Source organism: Enoplosus armatus, chromosome 8, assembly GCF_043641665.1.
Source record: "Enoplosus armatus isolate fEnoArm2 chromosome 8, fEnoArm2.hap1, whole genome shotgun sequence".
Classification (NCBI taxonomy): Eukaryota; Metazoa; Chordata; class Actinopteri; order Centrarchiformes; family Enoplosidae; genus Enoplosus; species Enoplosus armatus.
The window spans coordinates 225,246-248,369 of NC_092187.1; the positions used below are offsets into that span (position 1 = coordinate 225,246).

The window sequence follows — 23,124 nt, forward strand, 5'->3', positions numbered from 1 at the left end:
TTTACACGGAGCCTCCGCACACACGTCTTCACACGGCAAAGCACATCCGGAAGTCTTCCTGTAATAACATTATAAAGAGTCGGTCTAGACCTGCTCTATTTGTAAAGTGTCATGAGATGACTTTTGTTGTGATTTGGCGCTATATAAATAAAATTGAATTGAATTGAATTGAAAAGAAATATTTCATTAAGAATATCTGTCCTAAATGATGATCTGCCAGATCTCATGCTTGTTAGTGCTGCAAAGCTGTCAGATGCAATAACAGTGTTATTTATTTCCTTCTCTTCTATCCACTGCAAGGCCAATAATATTGCCAATAGCTCTGAGGTATATACTGACAAGTGGTCTGACACTCTTTTCCTAATATATGATTCAGTCACTCGGATATAAGCTGCTGCACCTGCACACCCTGTAACAGGATCTTTGGAGCCATCTGTGAATATGAACACAGAGTCTGAAAAATGCTGATCAAACTTTGCGGCATACTGAAAGTTGCTTTGACTTGTCCTTCAATTGCTGCTGTATATTGAGGTCTATACTTGGCAAGGAGAACAACCAGGGAAGAATGGAAGAAATTGAAACTGTGGGGCTGTACTGTAATTGATGGCCTTTGCATCACCAATCCACCCAAAACTTTTGTCTCATTATGTTCCCAGCATTCTGTTAAAACACTTTTGGCAGGATGTGTCATGTCTCGTCATTTACGTTAAGTTACCGTTTTTGTCTCGTTTAGTCATGTTGTCTTGTCATTTCCTGTTTTATTTTGTAGTATTGTGTGCCCTCTCGTTTCAGAACATTTTACTTCCTGCCCTCGTGTTTCCCGCCTTTGTGATTGTCAGTCCCCCTGATTGTTTCCACCTGTGTTCACTCACCTCATGTTTAAATAGTCTGCGTCTCCCTTTGTCTTGTGGCAGTTTGTCTTGTCCTCAGTGCCATGATAACCAGCGGTAATTCCATGTCAAGATTTCCTGTTAGTCCCTGTGTGAGTTGTTTCAGTGTTCTTGTTAATTTGTTCACTTTACTGTCTTGTTTTTCCTAGTTTTGTTCCTCCACTTTTTGGGAGTGATTTTCTGTTGTTAACTTTGTAGATATCTCTTGCTTTGTCAAGCTTCATATTTTGTTATAAATAAATACTCTTTATTATATATTTGTACTTTGTTTGAGTCGTGTGTGTGGGTTCATTTTTTGCCTTGCTCAGTCGTGACAAGATGCATATCAGAATCAGAAACTGTTTATTACTAAGTAACATACATTACAAGGAATTTGCCGTGGTCTGAAGGTGCTATTGTTTTGACAACAAATATGTAGAATATAAAAGGTAAAATAAAAATAAGATAAGATAAATAACAAACAGTGTAGTGACCAAAATAAAGTGTCCAGTAGGGGGTGGGTGCGTTAATGTAACGCAGGGGGGACAGGGGTGATGTACGTTAATATAACGTATAACTTGTGTTTGTGTTCGGGGGGGGGGTCAATGTAAGTTCGTCAGGTTGACTGCAGAGGGGAAGAAACTGTTTTTGTGGTGGGAGGTTTTGGTCCTGATGGACCGCAGCCTCCTGCCAGAGGGGAGGGGGTCGAACAGATGGTGTCCAGGGTGGGAGGGGTCAGCAGCGATCTTCCCTGCTCTCCTCAGGGTCCTGGAGGAGTACAGGTCCTGAAGAGATGATGTTCAGCTCCCTCAGGAGCTTGACGGAGCTTGACGGACTGGTGACTGGAGGTGCAGCTGTTGGTGTACAGGGAGAAGAGTAGAGGAGAAAGAACACAGCCTTGAGGGGAGCCGATGCTGATCGTCCGCGAGTCTGAGACGTGTTTCCCCAGCTTCACGTGCTGCTTCCTGTCAGACAGGAAATCTGTGATCCACCTGCAGGTGGGGTCAGGCACGTTCAGCTGGGAGAGCTTGTCCTGAAGAAGAGCCGGGACGATCGTGTTGAAGGCAGAGCTGAAGTCCACGAACAGGATCCTGGCATAGGATCCTGCGGAGTCCAGGTGCTGGAGGATGAAGTGTAGGGCCAAGTTGACGGCGTCGTCTACAGACCTGTTGGCTCTGTAGGCGAACTGCAGGGGGTCCAGCAGAGGGTCGGTGATGGATTTGAGGTGGGACAAAACCAGGCGTTCAAATGATTTCATGACCACAGAGGTCAGGGCGACGGGTGTGTAGTCATTTAATCCTGTGGGCCCTGGTTTTTTGGGGACGGAGATGATGGTGGAGGCCTTGAAGCAGGCTGGCACGTGGCATGTCTCCAGTGAGGTGTTGAAGAGGCTCTTGGCTTGTAGTTGGTGATCTGTCTGAGCCCCCTCCACACAGAAGCAGAGTCGTTGGAGGAGAACTGGTCTTGTAGTCTCTCTGAGTACAGTCGTTTAGCTTCCCTCACCGCCTTGCTAAACTTGTACTTGGCTTCCTTAAACTCTGCTCTGTTGCCACTCTTAAACGCCTCTTCCTTTTCCAACCTCAGCTGTCGCAGTCTTTCTGTGAACCAGGGTTTGTCGTTGTTATAACTCACCCTGGTCCGAGTTGGTACGCAGCAGTCCTCACAGAAGCTGATATATGAAGTCACAACCTCTGTGTACTCATCCAGACTGTTGGTAGCAGTCCTGAAAACATCCCAGTCAGTACAGTCCAAACACGCCTTCAGGTCCTCTGCAGCTTCACTGGTCCACTTCTTCGAAGTTCTCGCAACAGACTTAGAAAGTTTTAATTTCTGCCTGTATGCAGGAATCAGGTGGACTATGTCATGGTCAGAGTGTCCCAATGCAGCGCGGGTGACGGCGTGAAAAGCGTTAATGACTGTGGTGTAACAGTGATCCAGAGTCCAAATATACAACTGAGCGCCACAGGAAATCATTCCTGCCTGTGGCCATCAAACTGTTCAACTCCTCCCTCAGAGTGTCAGACACTCAGAAGAAACAGACTGGAAATCTGGACCTGCTTCTACATATACTACCTCACTATTACTTATTCTTAAATGTCAGTGCAATACATATATGGTCAAACACAATAGTGCAATACATACAGTGCATCCGGAAAGTATTCACAGCGCTTCACTTTTTCCACATTTTGTTATGTTGCAGCCTTATACCAAAATGGATTAAATTCATTTTTTTCCTCAAAATTCTACACACAACACCCCATAATGACAACGTGAAAAAAGTTTATTTGAGATTTTTGCAAATTTATTAAAAATAAAAAACCTGAGAAATCACATGTACATAAGTATTCACAGCCTTTGCTCAATACTTTGTTGATGCACCTTTGGCAGCAATTACAGCCTCAAGTCTTTTTGAATATGATGCCACAAGCTTGGCACACCTATCTTTGGGCAGTTTCACCCATTCCTCTTTGCAGCACCTCTCAAGCTCCATCAGGTTGGATGGGAAGCGTCGGTGCACAGCCATTTTCAGATCTCTCCAGAGATGTTCAATCGGATTCAAGTCTGGGCTCTGGCTGGGCCACTCAAGGACATTCACAGAGTTGTCCTGAAGCCACTCCTTTGATATCTTGGCTGTGTGCTTAGGGTCGTTGTCCTGCTGAAAGATAAACCGTCGCCCCAGTCTGAGGTCAAGAGCGCTCTGGAGCAGGTTTTCATCCAGGATGTCTCTGTACTTTGCTGCATTCATCTTTCCCTCTATCCTGACTAGTCTCCCAGTTCCTGCCGCTGAAAAACATCCCCACAGCATGATGCTGCCACCACCATGCTTCACTGTAGGGATGGTATTGGCCTGGTGATGAGCGGTGCCTGGTTTCCTCCAAACGTGACGCCTGGCATTCACACCAAAGAGTTCAATCTTTGTCTCATCAGACCAGAGAATTTTGTTTCTCATGGTCTGAGAGTCCTTCAGGTGCCTTTTGGCAAACTCCAGGTGGGCTGCTATGTGCCTTTTACTAAGGAGTGGCTTTCGTCTGGCCACTCTACCATACAGGCCTGATTGGTGGATTGCTGCAGAGATGGTTGTCCTTCTGGAAGGTTCTCCTCTCTCCACAGAGGAACTCTGGAGCTCTGACAGAGTGACCATCAGGTTCTTGGTCACCTCCCTGACTAAGGCCCTTCTCCCCCGATTACTCAGTTTAGATGGTCGGCCAGCTCTAGGAAGAGTCCTGGTGGTTCCGAACTTCTTCCACTTACGGATGATGGAGGCCACTGTGCTCATTGGGACCTTCAAAGCAGCAGAAATTTTTCTGTAACCTTCCCCAGATTTGTGCCTCGAGACAATCCTGTCTCGGAGGTCTACAGACAATTCCTTTGACTTCATGCTTGGTTTGTGCTCTGACATGCACTGTCAACTGTGGGACCTTATATAGACAGGTGTGTGCCTTTCCAAATCATGTCCAATCAACTGAATTTACCACAGGTGGACTCCAATTAAGCTGCAGAAACATCTCAAGGATGATCAGTGGAAACAGGATGCACCTGAGCTCAATTTTGAGCTTCATGGCAAAGGCTGTGAATACTTATGTACATGTGATTTCTTAGTTTTTTATTTTTAATAAATTTGCAAAAATTTCAAAAAAACTTTTTTCACATTGTCATTATGGGGTGTTGTGTGTAGAATTTTGAGGAAAAAAAATAATTTAATCCATTTTGGAATAAGGGTGTAACATAACAAAATGTGGAAAAAGTGAAGCGCCGTGAATACTTTCCGGATGCACTGTACATATGTATATATATATATATATATATATATATATATACACATACATACATATACATTGCTATTATATATATTTTTTACTTTTATTTTTCATATTTGAAAATATTGTAAATGTGTATATTTTTATTTTCTATTTCTCATTTTTATATTTTTTACATACTTTCATTTCTAATTTATGCTGCTTTCTACTCTTGAATGGGAGCACCGGTACTGTACAATTTCCCCCTGGGGATCAATAAAGTATTTCTGATTCTGAATCTGATTCTGATATCCAATGTTATCCACATTCCTTTCAGTCCATTCTCTTTTCTGCTCCACAAGTGGCAAGTCCACATTGGGATGAAAATTACCCCACACAATATTTAGCCCATAATCTAACCCATTTAAACCATATTCGACTGCTACTGTATCAATATTCCAACCAAGTCCTTTACGTTGTTGTGAATATTCCCAACAACCACACAGCACATTTGTTGCAGGTTGTTCCTCATCAGATCCCTTTAACTTAACCCAATATGCTTTAAACAGTCTATGGCTCACAACGATGCCTCCTCCAACCGGGTTGCCAGACCTTGTTGCTCAAGTCACTAAACTGTAATTACAATTTGAATTGTTAATTATATATACACGCGAAAGGTTCATAATTAACAAACCAATCCTTCACTTAAAAACTAAAATGGCATCTAATCAACTGTATTCAGACATGGTTGATTACCAAAATTACTCTAGACAGATAGAGGTTTTTCTGCAGCCTGGCAACCTACAGCATCGACAATACCTCCCATTCAGTCATACACAAATGTCATGAATAAGCCATATATGACATATTTGATGAGCCAAAGAAAACTTGTTTTAATCTTATTTTATTAGATGATTAGATGCATAAAAGAAAATCTAAATTTCACAAAAATACAACACAAAATGCAAGACAACTCACATTTATCCACGTCACCTTACATCAGCATAACATTACAAATGATGGGACCTATTAATCCATTCTTGAATATATGAGATATGCACATGTATACATAAACTATAAGCATGACTGTAAACATACATGTATACAATGTTCAGTATGTACTTCAAGGCAAACATTCTCAAACGATAACTTCAATAACTCGCGTATGAGATTAATTGTTTATTTATGTACAATGCTTGTATTACAAGTTTTTCATTTCATAATAACTTCACATGACACTGCAAGAAAACAAACAGAAAATGTCTTTTGTAAGACTAAGATAGCTTTTTTGACCATTACACACATTACTGGACGTTCTTTTAACAAATCCTTCCTGTACACACACACACACACACACATATACCATGTTAACACATTTTAGAGGTCAAAGTGCACTGCTGCTGCCATTGCAGCACAACTGAGGCAGAGGTGATTAGTTGGTCAATTATTTAAGGGAACCGTTAAGTTTGTGGCCATCATCAGTGTCTATCTTCAGGTAGTCTGACTCACCGGATGTAGGCTGTTGGGATAAGACTGCCATTGGCCAACTATTTCAGTCTGCGTGTTACCGTTTTGCAAGGGCACAGTCACTGCATCCTGGGCTTAGCGCTGTCCAAGACGATTGTGATTGGTTTAAAGAAATACAAACAAGCCAGAGCGTTTTTTTCTCCTGTCCCAGAATGATAATGGGTTGAGCTAGACCTTTCTCCGAAGTGTGGAGATAGGTCTGGCTATGTAAGCCAACTATTCTCCTATACTGGGCTGAGGACCACCATTAAGTTAGGGCGTATTGGATTGCTTTTTTTAGTGTTTAGTTCCCTCCCTCCACAGAGTGATACCTTTTTGCCCTCATTGCCATCCCAGCCTCGTAGATTGCTAACTGCAGAGCTGCTCCGGCTGGTGACTTAGAAAAGCCCTCCTCTGAGATGTAGTTTATCTTCAGGTAACCCCCCGGCCTATGCAGAGCCACTCCATGGAGGTGGGAGAAGAGCAGCGGTAAGTCACTTGTCAGCGTGTAGTGAGATACCAGCCTCAGCTCAGTGGGAATGTCTGTTTCCTCAGAGTACTCAAAAATGGCCGCCATGTATTTGGACATGTCCTGGCCCCTGGCTTTGGCTCGTCCCACCTCCTCTCCGACAAGTCTGATGGCTACATCAGAGCTGAAGGCGTTGGACCCAAAGTCCAGCCCTCTGTCTGCCTCATCTTTGTTGTCACCCTCTGGCTCTGGCTTAGGTCTGCGATTGAAGCCCCAAGAACAGATCACCAAGATAAAGTCGCTCTCCCGGATCTGACGGCAGTGCCAGGCCATACTGCCCTCCTCAGCCACGCTCAGAGAGTCCCACAGGTCCAAGCACACCTGGGAAGAACAAAGGAGAACACTGTCACGACAAAGTGTTCTAATAACACATTTTACACACCCCTATTTCATATTAAAGAAAAGATTGAAACACAGAAATTGTCAATATAATAATTAGCTTTGTAAGATGACAGTTATCCTTTTTTGTATTTCCGTCCTAGCCTTGTGGACAGTGGACCCTTGGGGGCTTACTGGGGTGGGGGGTGGGGTTTCCCATCCAGTCTACATGTGTTTTGTGGACTTGGAGAAGGCTTATGACCGTGTCCCCGGGGGGTCCTGTGAGGGGTACTGTGGGAGTATGGGGTCATCGGGGCCGTTGCTACAAGCCACCTGGTCCTTATATGTATATGTGTATATATATATATATATATATACTGTATATATATATATATATATAGTGCAAGCTGTATCTGTATATTCTGCACAAAAGTCAAATACGTTTTCGATGGGTGTCCCTTGTCACAGATTCTGTTTGTGATATTCATGGACAGGATCTCAAGGCACAGCCGGGAGAGGAGAGTGTTTGGTTTGGGGACTTCAGAATTGCTTCTCTGCTCTCTGCAGATGATGTGGCTCTGTTGGCTTCATCAGATTGTGACCCACAGCATGCACTGGGGCGGTTTGCAGCCGAGTGCAAAGTGGTCGTGATGAGAGTCAGCATCTCCAAGTCCGAGGACATGGTTCTCTCCTGGAAAAAGGTGGATTGCTCCCTGCCTGAGCAATCTGAGTTACTGCCTCAAGCAGGGAGTTCAAGTATCTCGGGGTCTTGTTCACGAGTGAGAGTAAAATAGAGCGTGAGATCGACCAGCGGATTGATGCGGTGTCAGCACTAATGCAGGTGTTGTATTGAACTGTTGTGGTGAAGAGGGAGCTAAGCCGGAAGGCAAAGCTTTTGATTTACCACTCGATCTACCTTCCAACCCCTAGCTATGGTCATGAGCTTTGGGTAAGGACCGAAAGAATGAGATTGGGTATACAAGCGACCGAAATGAGTTTCCTCATCAAGGTGGCTGGGGTCAGCCTTAGAGATAGGGGGAGGACCTCAAAAGGGATCCGAAGGGAGCTCGGAGTAGAGCCGCTGCTCCTTTGCATCGAAAGGAGCCAGTTGAGGTGGTTCGGGCATCTGATCAGGATGAATCCTGAGCGCCTTCCTTTGGAGGATTTCTGGACATGTCCAACTGGTAGGAGACCCCGGGTTAGACCCAGAACACGTTGGAGGGATTACATATCTCATCTGGCCTGGGAACGCCTCGAGATCTCCCTAGAAAACATTGCTAGGGAGAGGGATGTCTGGACCACCTTGGTTAGCCTGCTGCCACCGCGTGCCCGGCCCCGGATAAGCAGTAGAAAATGAATGGATGGATGTATTCATAATTTGTTTCTGCCTGTCCGATTCCACTGAATCAGCACACCTGTAGGAAAAGGCATTAGAGCCACGACATGTCATGTCCACTACCTGAGTGGCCATGTGTTGTTGTATGAAGGCCCCTAACTGCATGACAGCTTTGACATGAGCGGGCCCATCATAACTGCTGTAGCAAATCAGAAGACGAGGAGGGGTCAGCCTGTTTCTGGGCAATGCCATCACTTCCTCCTGAGTCCCGCTTTCTTGATGCTGCTTGATAACATCTGAATGGATGAAAATAAGAAATCTGGTTGTATTTCACATCATGCCAGTAATGGAAAAGACAGAACAGAGGTACAAGAAAGGTTCTCTGTCAAATGGTGTAAAATGGATTATTATCATGACTTATTTTGATTAGCTTTCATGAAATGCAAGCAGTGATTTTACATGAAGTATTTGGTTTGTCTTCGCACCTGGTTTTATGTCAAGTTTCTTCATCTGCAGCTTGGGCCTCCTCCTGGTGAGAGCAGCCAGTAAGACTACAAGTATGGCTACCACAGCCAGGCCCAGTGGAAGCATCAAAGCCCAGGAGAGAGTGACAGAGAGTTGCAAGGCACCTTCTGAGGAGTGGGGAGTTGTGATTACATGATAATTCAGTGACAGACCTTAAAGAAGTAGTTTGACATTTTGGAAAATGCGTTACTAATTACTGCCGAGAGTTAAAATGAGATGATTGATACCACTGTCATGCCTGTGTGCTAATTATGGAGCTAGAGCTGGGAGTAGATTATTTTAGTTTAGCATAAAGACTGGAAGCATAATAAGAATATTTCCCCAAATTCCAAAGTATTACTTAAAGGGATGAAAGACTGATGGGATTGATCACACATGTATTAAATATACACAGACTGTATTCATGGTCCAACAGACACTTAAATATTATATCACTTATATCTCCACAACAAAATGAAAAGAGAGGTTTGCATAGCACCTACTATGATGCATAGTGATTGTGTGGATCAGCAGCAATAAAACAACCTCCCCCACCTTTTTGAATGTGCATGACTTGAACACTGAATGTTTTCCTCACTGCATCCACTTCGTTAGCTGCAATCTGTGAAACAAGAAATGTTGAGCATGACAGTTCATTCTTGACCTTGTAGATTGACAAAATAAACTTCTTTTGGGGGCCACTTGGGGGCAGCGCAACAAGCTGTAAACAAAACACTGACACATCACCTTATAAAGTTGATATATCGACTGTGTTGGCTAACAGCCTATTTATCCAGAAGACATGGAGCAACATTAGCATTAATTTGGGGTTGTGATGATGAATGCAAGTCCAATATTCACTCTCCTTTTATCTCTGTTTTGCTCTCCACCAGCTCTTGAGGGGAAATATCTGGCTAAATGCTAAATGCCGATGGTTGAAAATTAATGCATAAAATATATAGATAGTCCATATAATACATATTTTTTGAGACTGGTATTTCAATATAATTTATTAAACACAAAGCCCCTGAGATTAGGTTGAAAACAGTTGTAGTTTTATATATTATGCAATCAGTGTTAAGGATAGAATAGTTATAATCCACTTTTATTTTACCTCACAAGTGTAATTGGTTCCTTCTTGAAGGCCATTCAGCTGATAGCTGTGATGAGTTTTGTTGTTGGTGGAATTCTAAGGAAATTAAATACAAGTATTCAGTTCACTTAATTATCAAATAGTTCCGTAATACACATAATAGAAGCAAGGCATTGGCAAAATATAAAGCTGCAGAAGTTGAAACAACTCACAGGTGTTATGTCTGTGTATTTCATTATGCCGTTTGCGTAACACAGTGAGAAGTAGCTTCTGATGCCCAGGTTCGGGGGAGCCAGGTTAAAGGTCACTATGATGGCAGTCCCTTCATGTTGGACCTCAATATATTTGGGATACCAGTCTACAACCAGACCATAAAATATTGACATGATGTCAAGCTGATCATAAGAAGAAACGGTAACGCTTCATTTTACAGGTCCGCAAATTTCATGATAAGTAGGTGATAATTACATGCATACATACATTTCAAGGAAAGTAATACGAAGTTAACTGATATCTAGATAGTTCCTACTAGCTAAACCCTGTTCCGTTGCCATCTCATCTGTCTCCGGTTCTGGTGCCCATTCCGGCGCCACTCCCCCACTGGGTCCCCCCACCCCGGACTTGAAAACCTTCTCCTCCTGCAGGGCCAAAGCTCCTGTGCTAGCTTCCAGACCCTTGTCGGTAGCACAGGGAAGACTTTGTTTTCCTCCTGGGCAGATCGACTTCAGGGCTAACCCCCTTCACTTTTACCCAACAGCTGGGAAGCAAAACGCAGGAATTTCTTGGTTATTGAAGAGCTGCAGCATTTATTCATGGATTGATAGATTTTCAGCAAGTTTAACTTTTGTGAAAAATCGAACCGCAACTGCTTATTAGGAAAGAGCACAATATAATTCTTAAATAATTTTGCAGTAATTTTGGACACATTTAGGGGTAATTTGGGGATAATTTCAAAGAAATTTCAAATACGTAACTTGCTAATTATCACCTACTTTCCATGAAATTTGTGGACCTGTAAATTGAAGCATTACCGAAGAAGGAAAACATTTATTGTTATACCAGACTTTATTTGGGAACTATGAGAAATTCTCACCTTTTTTGCACTGCTCAAGACCGTTCTTCTCTGCACATGCTGCAAAACCAGCGCATATTACTATAAATTCACCATTGTTTTGACAATAGTCTTACTGAAAGATATATGATGAAAAGGGCAAAGTTTAGAGAGCAGAGAGCTTTCTGGGGACAGAGCAGGAGATGTCATTATATGTACAGTAAATAAGCCAAGAGAAGGAGGGATTTAGATTTTGAAGGTTACCCTGAAGCAACCACAAAGTTCACTGAAACTGTGTGTGTGTGTGTGTGTGTGCTTTATGAGATAATATCTAGTCTAGAGCTTAAAGTAGTCTTACAGCGTGTGGAAAAGATCTTGCTGTGGTAGAACCTCTCCCACTCCTCAGGCACTGGCAGAGCCATGACGGTAACAGCATACTGGGACCCAAGGGAGAGGCCGGGGAAAGGGTCTGACTTGTACACCTGCAGAATTCAGTGGCAATTATGACTTCAAACACACTGCACACTTATCTGATAAGCTGAGATAAGAGTTTTTGACATATTCTTTATTAGTGGTTAAATAGAACGGCTTTCTCATACAAAGTCTCATATATATTGCTGTTATATATTATATATATTCATCCATCTATTTGCTATACCCACTTATCCTTGAGAGTCACAGGGGGGCTACAGCCAATCCCAGCTGACATATGTTTATCAACACTTTCCCCAAAGAATTGTTGAGTCGAGTTGCCATTTTATGTGATGTGACGTTGTGTGTTTTTGATTGAATTTGAACTTTTTACTTACTTTTTTGTAGGATGATTTGATTTGAGCATATGCAGATTTGGATATGAGACTTGGACTTGGTTATGGTCAGATTTGCCTCCCAGAGTACCAGAATACTAGTACAGAGTGGTCATTGCAGCCTGTAGCTCTGGTACTAACTTGTGGTTCTTTCATGAAACATTTACCATTAAATAGATATCACGTTTTTTAAAACATGATCCCTGTCTTTCATAGGCAACAATATGGTGTTTATGCATTGCAGTTCTTAAAAGTCACTTGTTGGTTTAACACTTGCTACACTTTAACAATTTCACACTTTTCTTTATTGTATGATGACGCCTCAAGGACATGTATGGATGTGTTAATGACCTTTGGTATGGTCCAGAATACTTAAATAATCTGTTGATTTCATGAGTCTGTTCTTAAAGCTGTGTTATTATTGGTTCTGTTAGTTAAATTATAAAGCTTGTATGTAAGGTGAAGCATGCTTTAGTGAAGTAATGCTAGATTAAAGCTGCATTTCATGTGTGATTTGTGCTATTTTCCAATGCTTTATGCGAATACATATTTCATATACATATTCTATAGGTGAGTTCAAATGCTCACCTATAGGACTCCATTAGAGATTGTCATTAAGTTGAGTTAAAAGGGTTAAAAAGTGGTATTTGAGTATAAATGATAGTAATGCTAATTCATTTTCAATCTAAAGCATATAATCCAAGGAAAATTGTAAAGCTATTGTGACATATTCCATCAGGATGTTAAAGTAAATGGACTCAAATGGTCTCACATATATAGTGCTTTTCAACCTTCATGGTTCCCACAGTTTTGGAGCTACAGCACTGTGTGTCATCTATAAAGGTTTTGTGAAGAGTTAGACCATCATTCAGCCAGGGATGCTATAGGACATAGTTTTTACATGTAAAACAATTAACACAATATACGTTATATTAACGTACATCACCCCTGTCCCCACTGCGTTACATTAACGCACCCACCCCCTACTGGACACTTTATCTGGACACTTTACTTTATTCTGGTCACTGCACTGTTGTTATTTATCTTATCTTATTTTTTATTTTTATTTTTATTCTTATTCTTATTTTAGCTTTTATATTCTACTTATTTGTTATCAAAACAATAGCACCTTCAGACCACAGCAAATTCCTTGTAATGTATGTTACTTGGCAATAAACAGTTTCTGATTCTGATTCTGATTCTGATTACAGAAACCGAAATGAAGCAGGTGGATAGCAACTTGTTGCCTAGTAATGGGCAAATTGCACTAATCTGTTTCTAATATGTCAGACATAAAATGCATCGTCGTGGGACATAGTGACGCAAATATCTCTTCTTTGAAACTGGCAGATTACATATAAAATTAGACAGATGAGTTGTGTACACAGGGTTGAGCAAAAATGATTTGTTTCAAAAACAAAATCAGCCCCATACAACCTATAGTTATCAAAATAAGGGTTATTAGAAACCTCACCGTTTTCATCGTTTACCAAGTCAAACACAGTAATGTGTGTTCCTTTCATTGGATTAAGTGTTAATGTGGTTTAAATGTATGCATGTGGAGTTCCCACCGTTGTGAGCATGTCCAATGGTGTATGGTGTCATAGTCCTTCAGGACATTCTCATAACAAAAGGCTAAATAACAGACTTCCTGTGACGTTGCCTCTCGTGTGATAATTACAGCTTTTGAATGATCTTGATGAGCTTGATAAAATCATAAGGGCATATTTTCAGTTTTTCTGAAGGATGATGTCACTGTTATCCCACCCAAAATATAACATAATTTCATAAACACCAGGTCATAATGTGAGAGTATGTCCAGAAGCTAAAAGATACTGGCTGCTGGTGTGTCTTCCCAGGGGAAAGTCTTTGGTCTTTGGGGTGGGAAAGATTTAAGATCCACTCCCTGATGAAATAATCTGTAATCAAAATGTAAATGTATTTATATTCAAAGTATTGCTTAGTTGTTTGTTGTTGAGAACTGCTTTTAACAAGAATTTGCGTTAAAAGTGGCATTCTAGGCAGAAAAAGAAGCACAGACCAAAGCGAGCGGGGCCCTTCCTACCCTTTGAGCATGTGAAGCCGGGATGGAGAGGTTACGGTGGAAGAGAAAGAGCTGACAGGCAACACCAGACCCTCCCAAAGCCTGGAGGGACACCTGAAAGCCTCGCAGGAAGGCGATGCCTGCAGCAAACACAAAAGGACAGCGTGAAGTCAGTGTCACGGACTCGGCAAGCCATCATCTAAGTTGCATACAAACTCCAAAGTCAAATGCATGTGTGTGCTGCTTGTGTTACACCAGTTCAGTGCATGCTCAATTAAACTTTTAACAAGAAAGTCTGTTATACTGTCACCTGTCAAAGCCTGGAATAATTCAACGAGCTGTCTCTCATACCTGTACTTAGAAGCATTCTCATAATGCAAGGCATAATTTTCGCCTTTCAAAAATAATTCACTGTATGTCACCTGAAGTAAATCTTCTTTATGTCAAACCCTGATATGACAAATTATTTGGGGGACGTAACTCCTGCCTGACATGGTATTTTAATTTCAAAACTGGCTACAGTCTTAAAAACTGACCAAACAACTGTATGACTTTCGCCCCAATTTAAAGACATGCTATGTATCCTTATCACAACCGCATACAGAAATTGGCTTTAGAATATAGGATGAGAGTATTTCGTTGTCAATCTGTATCAACATACCATAGTAACTGGGCTTCCAGGAGACAACCATTGTGTCATATTTGGGGTTTGGCTCATGTACAAACTCAATCTTCACATCATTTGGTGCTTGGACATAGTGCTGACAGATTTTAGGGTCTCCTTCTCCTAGCAACTCAAAACATGGCCATGGAATACAACCTGAGGAGAAATAACAATGACACATAGAATATCAAAGTGTTTTGCTGCAAAAGACATTCTCAGTACATGATGATTTCTTGACAGTGCACAAGTCAGCAATCAATACATTTCTGGATATCTAATATGAAAGGAAACAGGATGTTTTAGCAAGACCGGGCTACAGTCATGCTAACGGCTATGAGGTTGTACTTGTTAGCATGCATGGATAAGCGTAAATACAGTAAGATTGTTATTCACGTCGGCGGTAATGACTCCCGGTTACGCCAATCGGAGGTCACTAAAATTAACGTGGAGTCGGTGTGTTCGTTTGCAAAAACTATGTCGGACTCCGTAGTTTTCTCTGGGCCCCTTCCCAATTTGACCAGTGATGACATGTTTAGCCGCATGTCATCATTCAACCGCTGGCTGTCGAGGTGGTGTCCAGCAAACGATGTGGGCTTCGTAGATAATTGGCGGACTTTCTGGAGGAGACCTGGTCTGATGAGGAGAGACGGCATTCATCCCACTTTGGATGGAGCGGCTCTCATATCTAGAAATCTGACCGACTTTATTAGTGAACCAAAACCGTGACAACCCAGAGTCCAGACCAGGATGCAGAGTCGCAGTCCTACACGCTTCTCTGCGCTTCCATTAGAGCAGTTACCCACCCAAAACCCCATAATGACTGTGTCTCCCCCCCGACCACTTAAATTAATTCAATCAAAATTAAACAGGAGAGCAGTCATTAATAAAAACCTAATAAAAATGAAGACCACCACTGCTATAGGACAAAACAATAGGAAAATTAAGTGTGGACTGTTAAATATCAGATCTCTGTCATCTAAAGCTGTATTAGTAAACAAGCTAATATCAGATAATCATTTTGATCTACTGTGCTATTATTACAGCTATTATTACAGCTGTAACTACTATCATCAGTCATATTTCCATTATTATTATAATTATAGCTGCTATTTCTACTGCTAGTCCGTCTGTCGGTCTGTCTATCTGTGTCTTTATGTCTATCTCTCTCTCTGTCTCTTTCTGTCTGTCTGTCTGTCTCTCCCCCTCTCTCTTTCTCCCTCCCTCTCTATGTCTCTCTCTCTCTCCCTCTCTCTCTCTTTCTCAAACCCAACCGGTCAAAGAAGATGACCGCCCACCTAGAGTCTGGTTCTGCTTGAGGTTTCTGCCTCTTAAAAGGAAGTTTTTCCTTGCCATTGTCGCCAAAGTGCTTGCTCATGGTGGGAACTGTTGGGTCTCTGTAATAACATTATATTATTATTATTATCAAAGTGTTTTTATTGAATTTTCTGTTCAAACAACAAACATCCCATTCAAAAAAAATAAATAAATAAAATAAAAAAAATAAAATAAAATAAAATAAAAAAATAAATTAAAAAAAAGACAGCAGGACTCAAAACATACATCTCAAATACAGGTCTAAACCACAGACAAAACAGTAACAAGACATACCATACTAATATCAGACATCAGACATACCCATCACCCATGTGGGAAGGGAAGGGAAGGAGGGGGGGGGGTCAAAAGCTGCCATCTATGTTGGGGCTAATTAGAACTCATGTTCAAAGTAGGAAATAAAAGGCTGCCAGACCGTAGAGTACTTCTTAGTGTTGCCCTGCAAGGTGAATCTAATATGTTCTAATTTAAGGTGTGCCATCACCTCTTCTACCCATCGTTTATGGGATGGCGGTGTCGCCTTTATCCAGTTAAGTAGGATCAATCTCCTAGCCAGCAATGAAGAGAATGCTATTGTTTTCCTTTGAGAGATTGTTAGTGGCGCTTCCCTTGGTGTCACACCAAAGATGGCTGTCAGAGGGCCGGGCTCTATATCTTTGTTATAGATTGACGAGAAAGTTCTAAAAATTCTGGCCCAGAACTCTTTCAGCTTGGGACAGGACCAGAACATATGACCTATATTGGCTGGCACCTGTTTACATCTAGGGCAAGTCGGATCAGCCCCCTGATACATTCTTGCCAGTTTGTCCCTTGAGAAATGAAGTCTGTGTAAGACCTTAAACTGTATCAATCCATGTCTAACACATACAGAAGAAGAGTGTATTAGTTCCACTGCCCGTCTCCAGTCAACATCTGATATGTCCAATTCTAACTCTTCCTCCCACTTCCTTTGTAAGATATCAAGGGATGGGGAAGCCACCTTCTGGATGCTCACATAGAGCGTGGAAACCGTCCCTTTAAGAGTTGGATTCATGTCTAGCAGCCCATCTATCCATCCACTCCGCGGCAACTCAAGGGATGAGGCGAATGTCTTTTTCACAAAATCTCGAACCTGAAAATATCTTAAGTAATTCGTCTTTGAGGGGATTCCATATTCCTTCTCCAACTGAGCAGCAGACATGAAAACACCACCTTTAAAAAGATTTTTGACGCATTCCACCCCAGCTCTATACCATTCCCTAAATGCTGTTCCCCCAAGGGCCGGGGAGAATAAGTGATTGCCATAGACGGGAGCAGACAGGAGGGCGTTTCTATTTTTAAAATGTGTTCTGAATTGGACCCAGATTTTGATAGAGTCACATACAACAGGGTTGTTTGTGTAAAGGTGTTTGCTTAAGGGCAGAGGAGCGCAGACCAGGGAGCATAGGGACACCGGGCTAGATGCATATCTTTCCATATGTACCCACACTGGAGTTTCATCGTCATCCAACTTTGAGACCCAAAACAACACCTTATGTATATTAGCAGCCCAATAATAGTGCATATAATTTGGTAGGGCCAGGGCTCCCTCTTCCCTCTGTCTCTCAAGGAACTCCCTTCTTATCCGGGGGACTTTTTTTTCCCAGATAAAGGTGGATGTACATTTATTCAGTTCTTTAAAAAATGACTTCGGTATGAAAATTGGTACCGTCTGGAATAAATAGAGGAACCGTGGCATTATGTTCATTTTAACAGAATTTATCTTCCCTGCTAATGATAGGGGGAGGGATGACCACCTTTCCATATCTAATTTTGCCGTATCCAATGTTACTTTAAAATTATGATTAAATAAATCTTTATACCTCCTTGTTACATTGATACCTAAATAGGTAAACTTATCCTTATTTGTTGTAAAGGGATAGGCCTGGAATGAAAGTTTCCTCGCCTGTTTATTAATTGGGAAAAGGACACTTTTTCCCAGGTTAATTTTATAACCCGACACCCTCCCATAGTCTTCGATAATACCAAGAGCTACCGGGATGTTCGTGACAGGATTCGACAGGAAGAGGAGGAGGTCATCAGCGTATAAAGACAACTTATGAATTTGCGTGCCCCTGTGTATTCCCCCGAGCTCAGCAGCATGCCTCAGCATTATTGCGAGGGGCTCAATTGCCACATCAAAGAGCATGGGCGACAAGGGGCAACCCTGCCTTGTCCCCCGAAACAGAGGAAAAGGTTCAGATATTATATTGTTTGTTCTTACCATAGCCTGGGGGTTCGCATAAATTATCTCAATCCACGAGCGAAATTTAGGACCGAATCCGAATCTCTCGAGGGCCGTGAACAGATAGAAATACTCTATTCTATCAAAGGCTTTGTGGGCATCCAGGGAGATCACAATCTCAGGCTCAATGTTATCTTCAGCAGTGTATATCACATTAAACAAGCGACGGAGATTACTGGAAAGTTGTCTACCAGCAACAAACCCTGTCTGGTCAGGATGAATTATTTTACTTATAACAAGCTCAATCCTAGCCGCCAATATTTTGGCCAATATCTTATAATCACAGCCAAGTAGACTCACTGGGCGGTATGATTCACATTTAAGTGGGTCTTTATTTTTCTTAAGGAGTACAGAGATCAAAGCCTGTGACATTGTTTGAGGCAAAGCTTTTTTATCAAGGACCTCCCTATATACTCCACAAAGCAGGGGTATCAGTTTAGAAGCGAATGTTTTATAAAACTCACTTGGGAACCCATCAGGGCCCGGCGCTTTGCCTGTCTTCATATTCCGAATCGCATTCTCTATCTCCCTAGCCGTCATGGGTCCCTCTAATCTATCCCTATCTGCGTCATCTAGGGATGGTATTTCCAGATTTTCAAAAAAAATTTTCACTCGTTCCTTGTCATCTGTTTCTGAAGTATACAGATCCTTATAAAAAGATTTAAATTGGTCGTTAATACCCTTCTGATCTATAATTTTGTTTCCCAGGTTATCTCCTATCTGTACTATCCTGCCAGCAGCTGCTGATTGCTTCAACTGGTAGCTCAGGAGCTTACCCGCACGCTCACCATGCTCATAGAGATCCTGTCTTGACCTAAGATATAGATCCTCCTCACATTGACTTATCAAGACATCATATTCAGTTTGGAGCAAAATCCGCTTTCTATGTAGCTCCTCAGAGGGAGTCATAGAATTTGCCAGGTCAACTTCTTTTATTGCTTTTATTAATTCCGTGGTACGTTTCATCTTTCTCTTCCTTTCACCAGCACTGTATGAAATTATTTGTCCTCGTAAATAAGCTTTTAAGGATTCCCACAGAGTGCCATTACTTATATCAGGGGTATCATTAAGTTCTAAGAAAAAGACTATTTGCGAGTTTATGAATTTTGTAAAATCATCATCTGCCAATAGCCTGCTATTAAGGCGCCACATTCTCTGAGGTGGCGTATTCTCAGGAAAGTGAAGTTTCAACATGACCGGGCTGTGATCAGATATTACTATACCAGTGTATTCTACATCTGTTACTATAGAAGTCAGTTTATTATCTAATAAGAAATAGTCAATTCTAGTATATGTTTGATGTGGTGGGGAGTAAAAGGAGTACTGTCTGGAGGTTGGGTTTATGAATCTCCATGGATCAAACACACCATATGCTTTACAAAAAGAGTTAATGCATTGTGCTGATTTACTTAATACATTGGATGTTGGGCTAGAGCGGTCCAAGGTTGAGTCTAGGACACAGTTTAGGTCTCCCCCTAGAATCAGATTATGAGCGTCCAAATTAGGCAGTAATGAGAATAAGTCCTTAAAAAATTGAACATTATCCCAATTGGGTGCGTATATGTTTGCCAACACCACTGGCATATTGAATAATTTTCCAACCACAATAACATATCGACCATGTTTATCTTTTATAGTAGTTGTTTCTACGAATTGTACATTCCTGTGTATAAGGATGGCCACTCCTCGACTCTTACTATTGAAATTTGAGTGATAAATCTGATTGAATCCCCCCCTACAAAGCTTGAGGTGGTCCTTGTTCAACAAATGCGTCTCCTGTAAGTAAACTATCTCCGCTCCCTGGTCTCTCAAATGCGAAAATATCTTACTCCGTTTAGCCGGCTTATTGATCGCCCTTACGTTCCAGCTCATCAATTTTGTGTCCATTCTGCTCGCATCCATGTTTGGTGCCATGTCAGGAGTCCGCAGCCCGGAATCACCATTGCACCCCTATGATACCCACTTTCCGGATCACACCTTGAAGATTTGGCAGCAAAAACAAAAAGGTTAAAAGGAGAGGGTCTGGGGAGGGAGGGGGGGGTGTCACACACACAGACACAGCTAACACATAACACATTACATATATGAACGCTAACACAGTGCTCTTTAACGAGCTCTCTCGTGGCCAACCGGTCCATCATCCTCCTACACACCAAGCCTACCGTGTGCGGCTCCGTGTATATCACCCCCTAACCTTAAAAGTATAACATCACCCCTTTGACTTAATCACCTCATGGGAAAAACAAACAGAGGGAGCTCTCAAGAGCAAGATCCTAAATAATGTAAAATATTAAAAATAGAAATAAAAGGCAATACCATAGGCAGTAGGCAACAATAGCCAAGGGGGAAAAATCAATTCTTAAACCTTGAATAAGACAAAACAATAATATGACAGGGCAACCGTAGCTCCTAGGATGGGATGAGAATTATATATCTATATACACAGAAAAAAAAAAAAAAATATATATATATATATATATATATATACATACACCCAGCAATATATGTGAGTGCATGTGCATATCCCCACTTAAATACACACTGAAACAAATATTTCTTTGTCAATATTGTCAAATCTAGTCAACAAAATCCTGCTTGCAGTAGTCATCCCATTTCAACAGTGTAAGCATGTGTACATTTCTACTTAGCCAAGCTGAAACCAGTCTATATGCTTCACCCAGGGTTCAGTTTCTTCTTGATGTAATCCACGGCGTCTTTTGGGCTCTCGAAGATTTTCGTTTGCCCTCCTTCTGGCGTAATCACCAGGGTTGCCGGGTAACGCAGCCCATATCTGATCCCCGTGCAGGCCCGCAGGAGGCTTCTTGCTTCTTTGAAGGCTGCTCTCTTACTGTTTACCTCCTGGGTGTAGTCCGGGAAGATGTGAATCTGTCCGCTCCGACCCTCCGGTGTTCTCTCCATTTCTCTCGCCTTCTTCATTATCTCCTCTTTCTCTGTAAAGTAGTGACATCTCACGACGAACGCTCTCGGCGGAACTCCGTTCCCGTCTCGTCTCGCGCCGAGTGTCCGGTGTGCTCGATCAAGCGTCGGTGTTACTGCTAGTCCCAACTTGTCTTTCAGCAAGCCCGCCATAAAGTCTGACGGCTTTTTGCCCGTCTCGGCCCCTTCTCTTACCCCCACGACACGTATGTTGTTGCGTCGTGATCGTGCCTCGAGGTCTTCACTCCGTCCCCTCAGCTTCAGTACCTCCTTCTCCATTTCTTTCAGTTTTGTCTCAATGTTGGTTATGCTGTCAGACTGACCATTCAATATTTCATCCACCTCTTTTTTCCGTTCGTCCATCCTATTAGCCAAACTGCTAGTATGATCGCTAATCAGCCTCACCTCCCCACGTAGCAACTCAAACTGAGCTTTAGCATTCTCTTCCACGCTCCTAGCCCATTTTTCCATCTCGGCCTTCGTCTCTTTCCTTCCTTTCTCTACTTCTTCTTTGCACCTCACGATCTCGGTCTTTGTCTCCTCCCTGTATTTCGTATTCTCAACGTTGCCGTTTTTAATCTCGGACATCATATCCTTAGCCCACTGAGGCATGTCGTCGGCACGTGTTAGGCTAATATCACCCTTGCTAGCCGAGGAGGTCAAGTTGCTAACCACCGGCGGCTTTTCTCCGCCCGTTCGAGTCGATCTGGAGGTCATTTTCGGTCGTAAACTGCACTGAGAACGCACTCGTTCACTCCCAAAACAGAATCTTATTCGTCCAGCCCCCCCAAAATGATACAAATATGGCGATATTAATATTTTTGACTACTTTTACACGGAGCCTCCGCACACACGTCTTCACACGGCAAAGCACATCCGGAAGTCTTCCTGTAATAACATTATAAAGAGTCGGTCTAGACCTGCTCTATTTGTAAAGTGTCATGAGATGACTTTTGTTGTGATTTGGCGCTATATAAATAAAATTGAATTGAATTGAATTGAAAAGAAATATTTCATTAAGAATATCTGTCCTAAATGATGATCTGCCAGATCTCATGCTTGTTAGTGCTGCAAAGCTGTCAGATGCAATAACAGTGTTATTTATTTCCTTCTCTTCTATCCACTGCAAGGCCAATAATATTGCCAATAGCTCTGAGGTATATACTGACAAGTGGTCTGACACTCTTTTCCTAATATATGATTCAGTCACTCGGATATAAGCTGCTGCACCTGCACACCCTGTAACAGGATCTTTGGAGCCATCTGTGAATATGAACACAGAGTCTGAAAAATGCTGATCAAACTTTGCGGCATACTGAAAGTTGCTTTGACTTGTCCTTCAATTGCTGCTGTATATTGAGGTCTATACTTGGCAAGGAGAACAACCAGGGAAGAATGGAAGAAATTGAAACTGTGGGGCTGTACTGTAATTGATGGCCTTTGCATCACCAATCCACCCAAAACTTTTGTCTCATTATGTTCCCAGCATTCTGTTAAAACACTTTTGGCAGGATGTGTCATGTCTCGTCATTTACGTTAAGTTACCGTTTTTGTCTCATTTAGTCATGTTGTCTTGTCATTTCCTGTTTTATTTTGTAGTATTGTGTGCCCTCTCGTTTCAGAACATTTTACTTCCTGCCCTCGTGTTTCCCGCCTTTGTGATTGTCAGTCCCCCTGATTGTTTCCACCTGTGTTCACTCACCTCATGTTTAAATAGTCTGCGTCTCCCTTTGTCTTGTGGCAGTTTGTCTTGTCCTCAGTGCCATGATAACCAGCGGTAATTCCATGTCAAGATTTCCTGTTAGTCCCTGTGTGAGTTGTTTCAGTGTTCTTGTTAATTTGTTCACTTTACTGTCTTGTTTTTCCTAGTTTTGTTCCTCCACTTTTTGGGAGTGATTTTCTGTTGTTAACTTTGTAGATATCTCTTGCTTTGTCAAGCTTCATATTTTGTTATAAATAAATACTCTTTATTATATATTTGTACTTTGTTTGAGTCGTGTGTGTGGGTTCATTTTTTGCCTTGCTCAGTCGTGACAAGATGCATATCAGAATCAGAAACTGTTTATTACTAAGTAACATACATTACAAGGAATTTGCCGTGGTCTGAAGGTGCTATTGTTTTGACAACAAATATG

General features: G+C 41.9%; 1 protein-coding gene across 1 annotated transcript; it reads right to left on the reverse strand.

Annotated features, from left to right (window-relative positions):
* Window positions 1–5,494: 5,494 nt before the first annotated feature.
* LOC139288416 (interleukin-17 receptor D-like) lies at window positions 5,495–21,142 on the reverse strand. Its single transcript, XM_070909700.1, has 11 exons — window positions 20,902–21,142; window positions 14,455–14,613; window positions 13,815–13,933; window positions 11,302–11,425; window positions 10,986–11,024; window positions 10,105–10,250; window positions 9,914–9,988; window positions 9,355–9,421; window positions 8,781–8,927; window positions 8,419–8,591; window positions 5,495–6,962 (listed from the first exon to the last, which is right to left on the reverse strand). Exons 1-11 carry the CDS (start codon window positions 21,140–21,142, stop codon window positions 6,417–6,419), a joined length of 1,836 nt encoding a protein of 611 aa, XP_070765801.1. The 3' UTR covers window positions 5,495–6,416.
* Window positions 21,143–23,124: the final 1,982 nt, after the last annotated feature.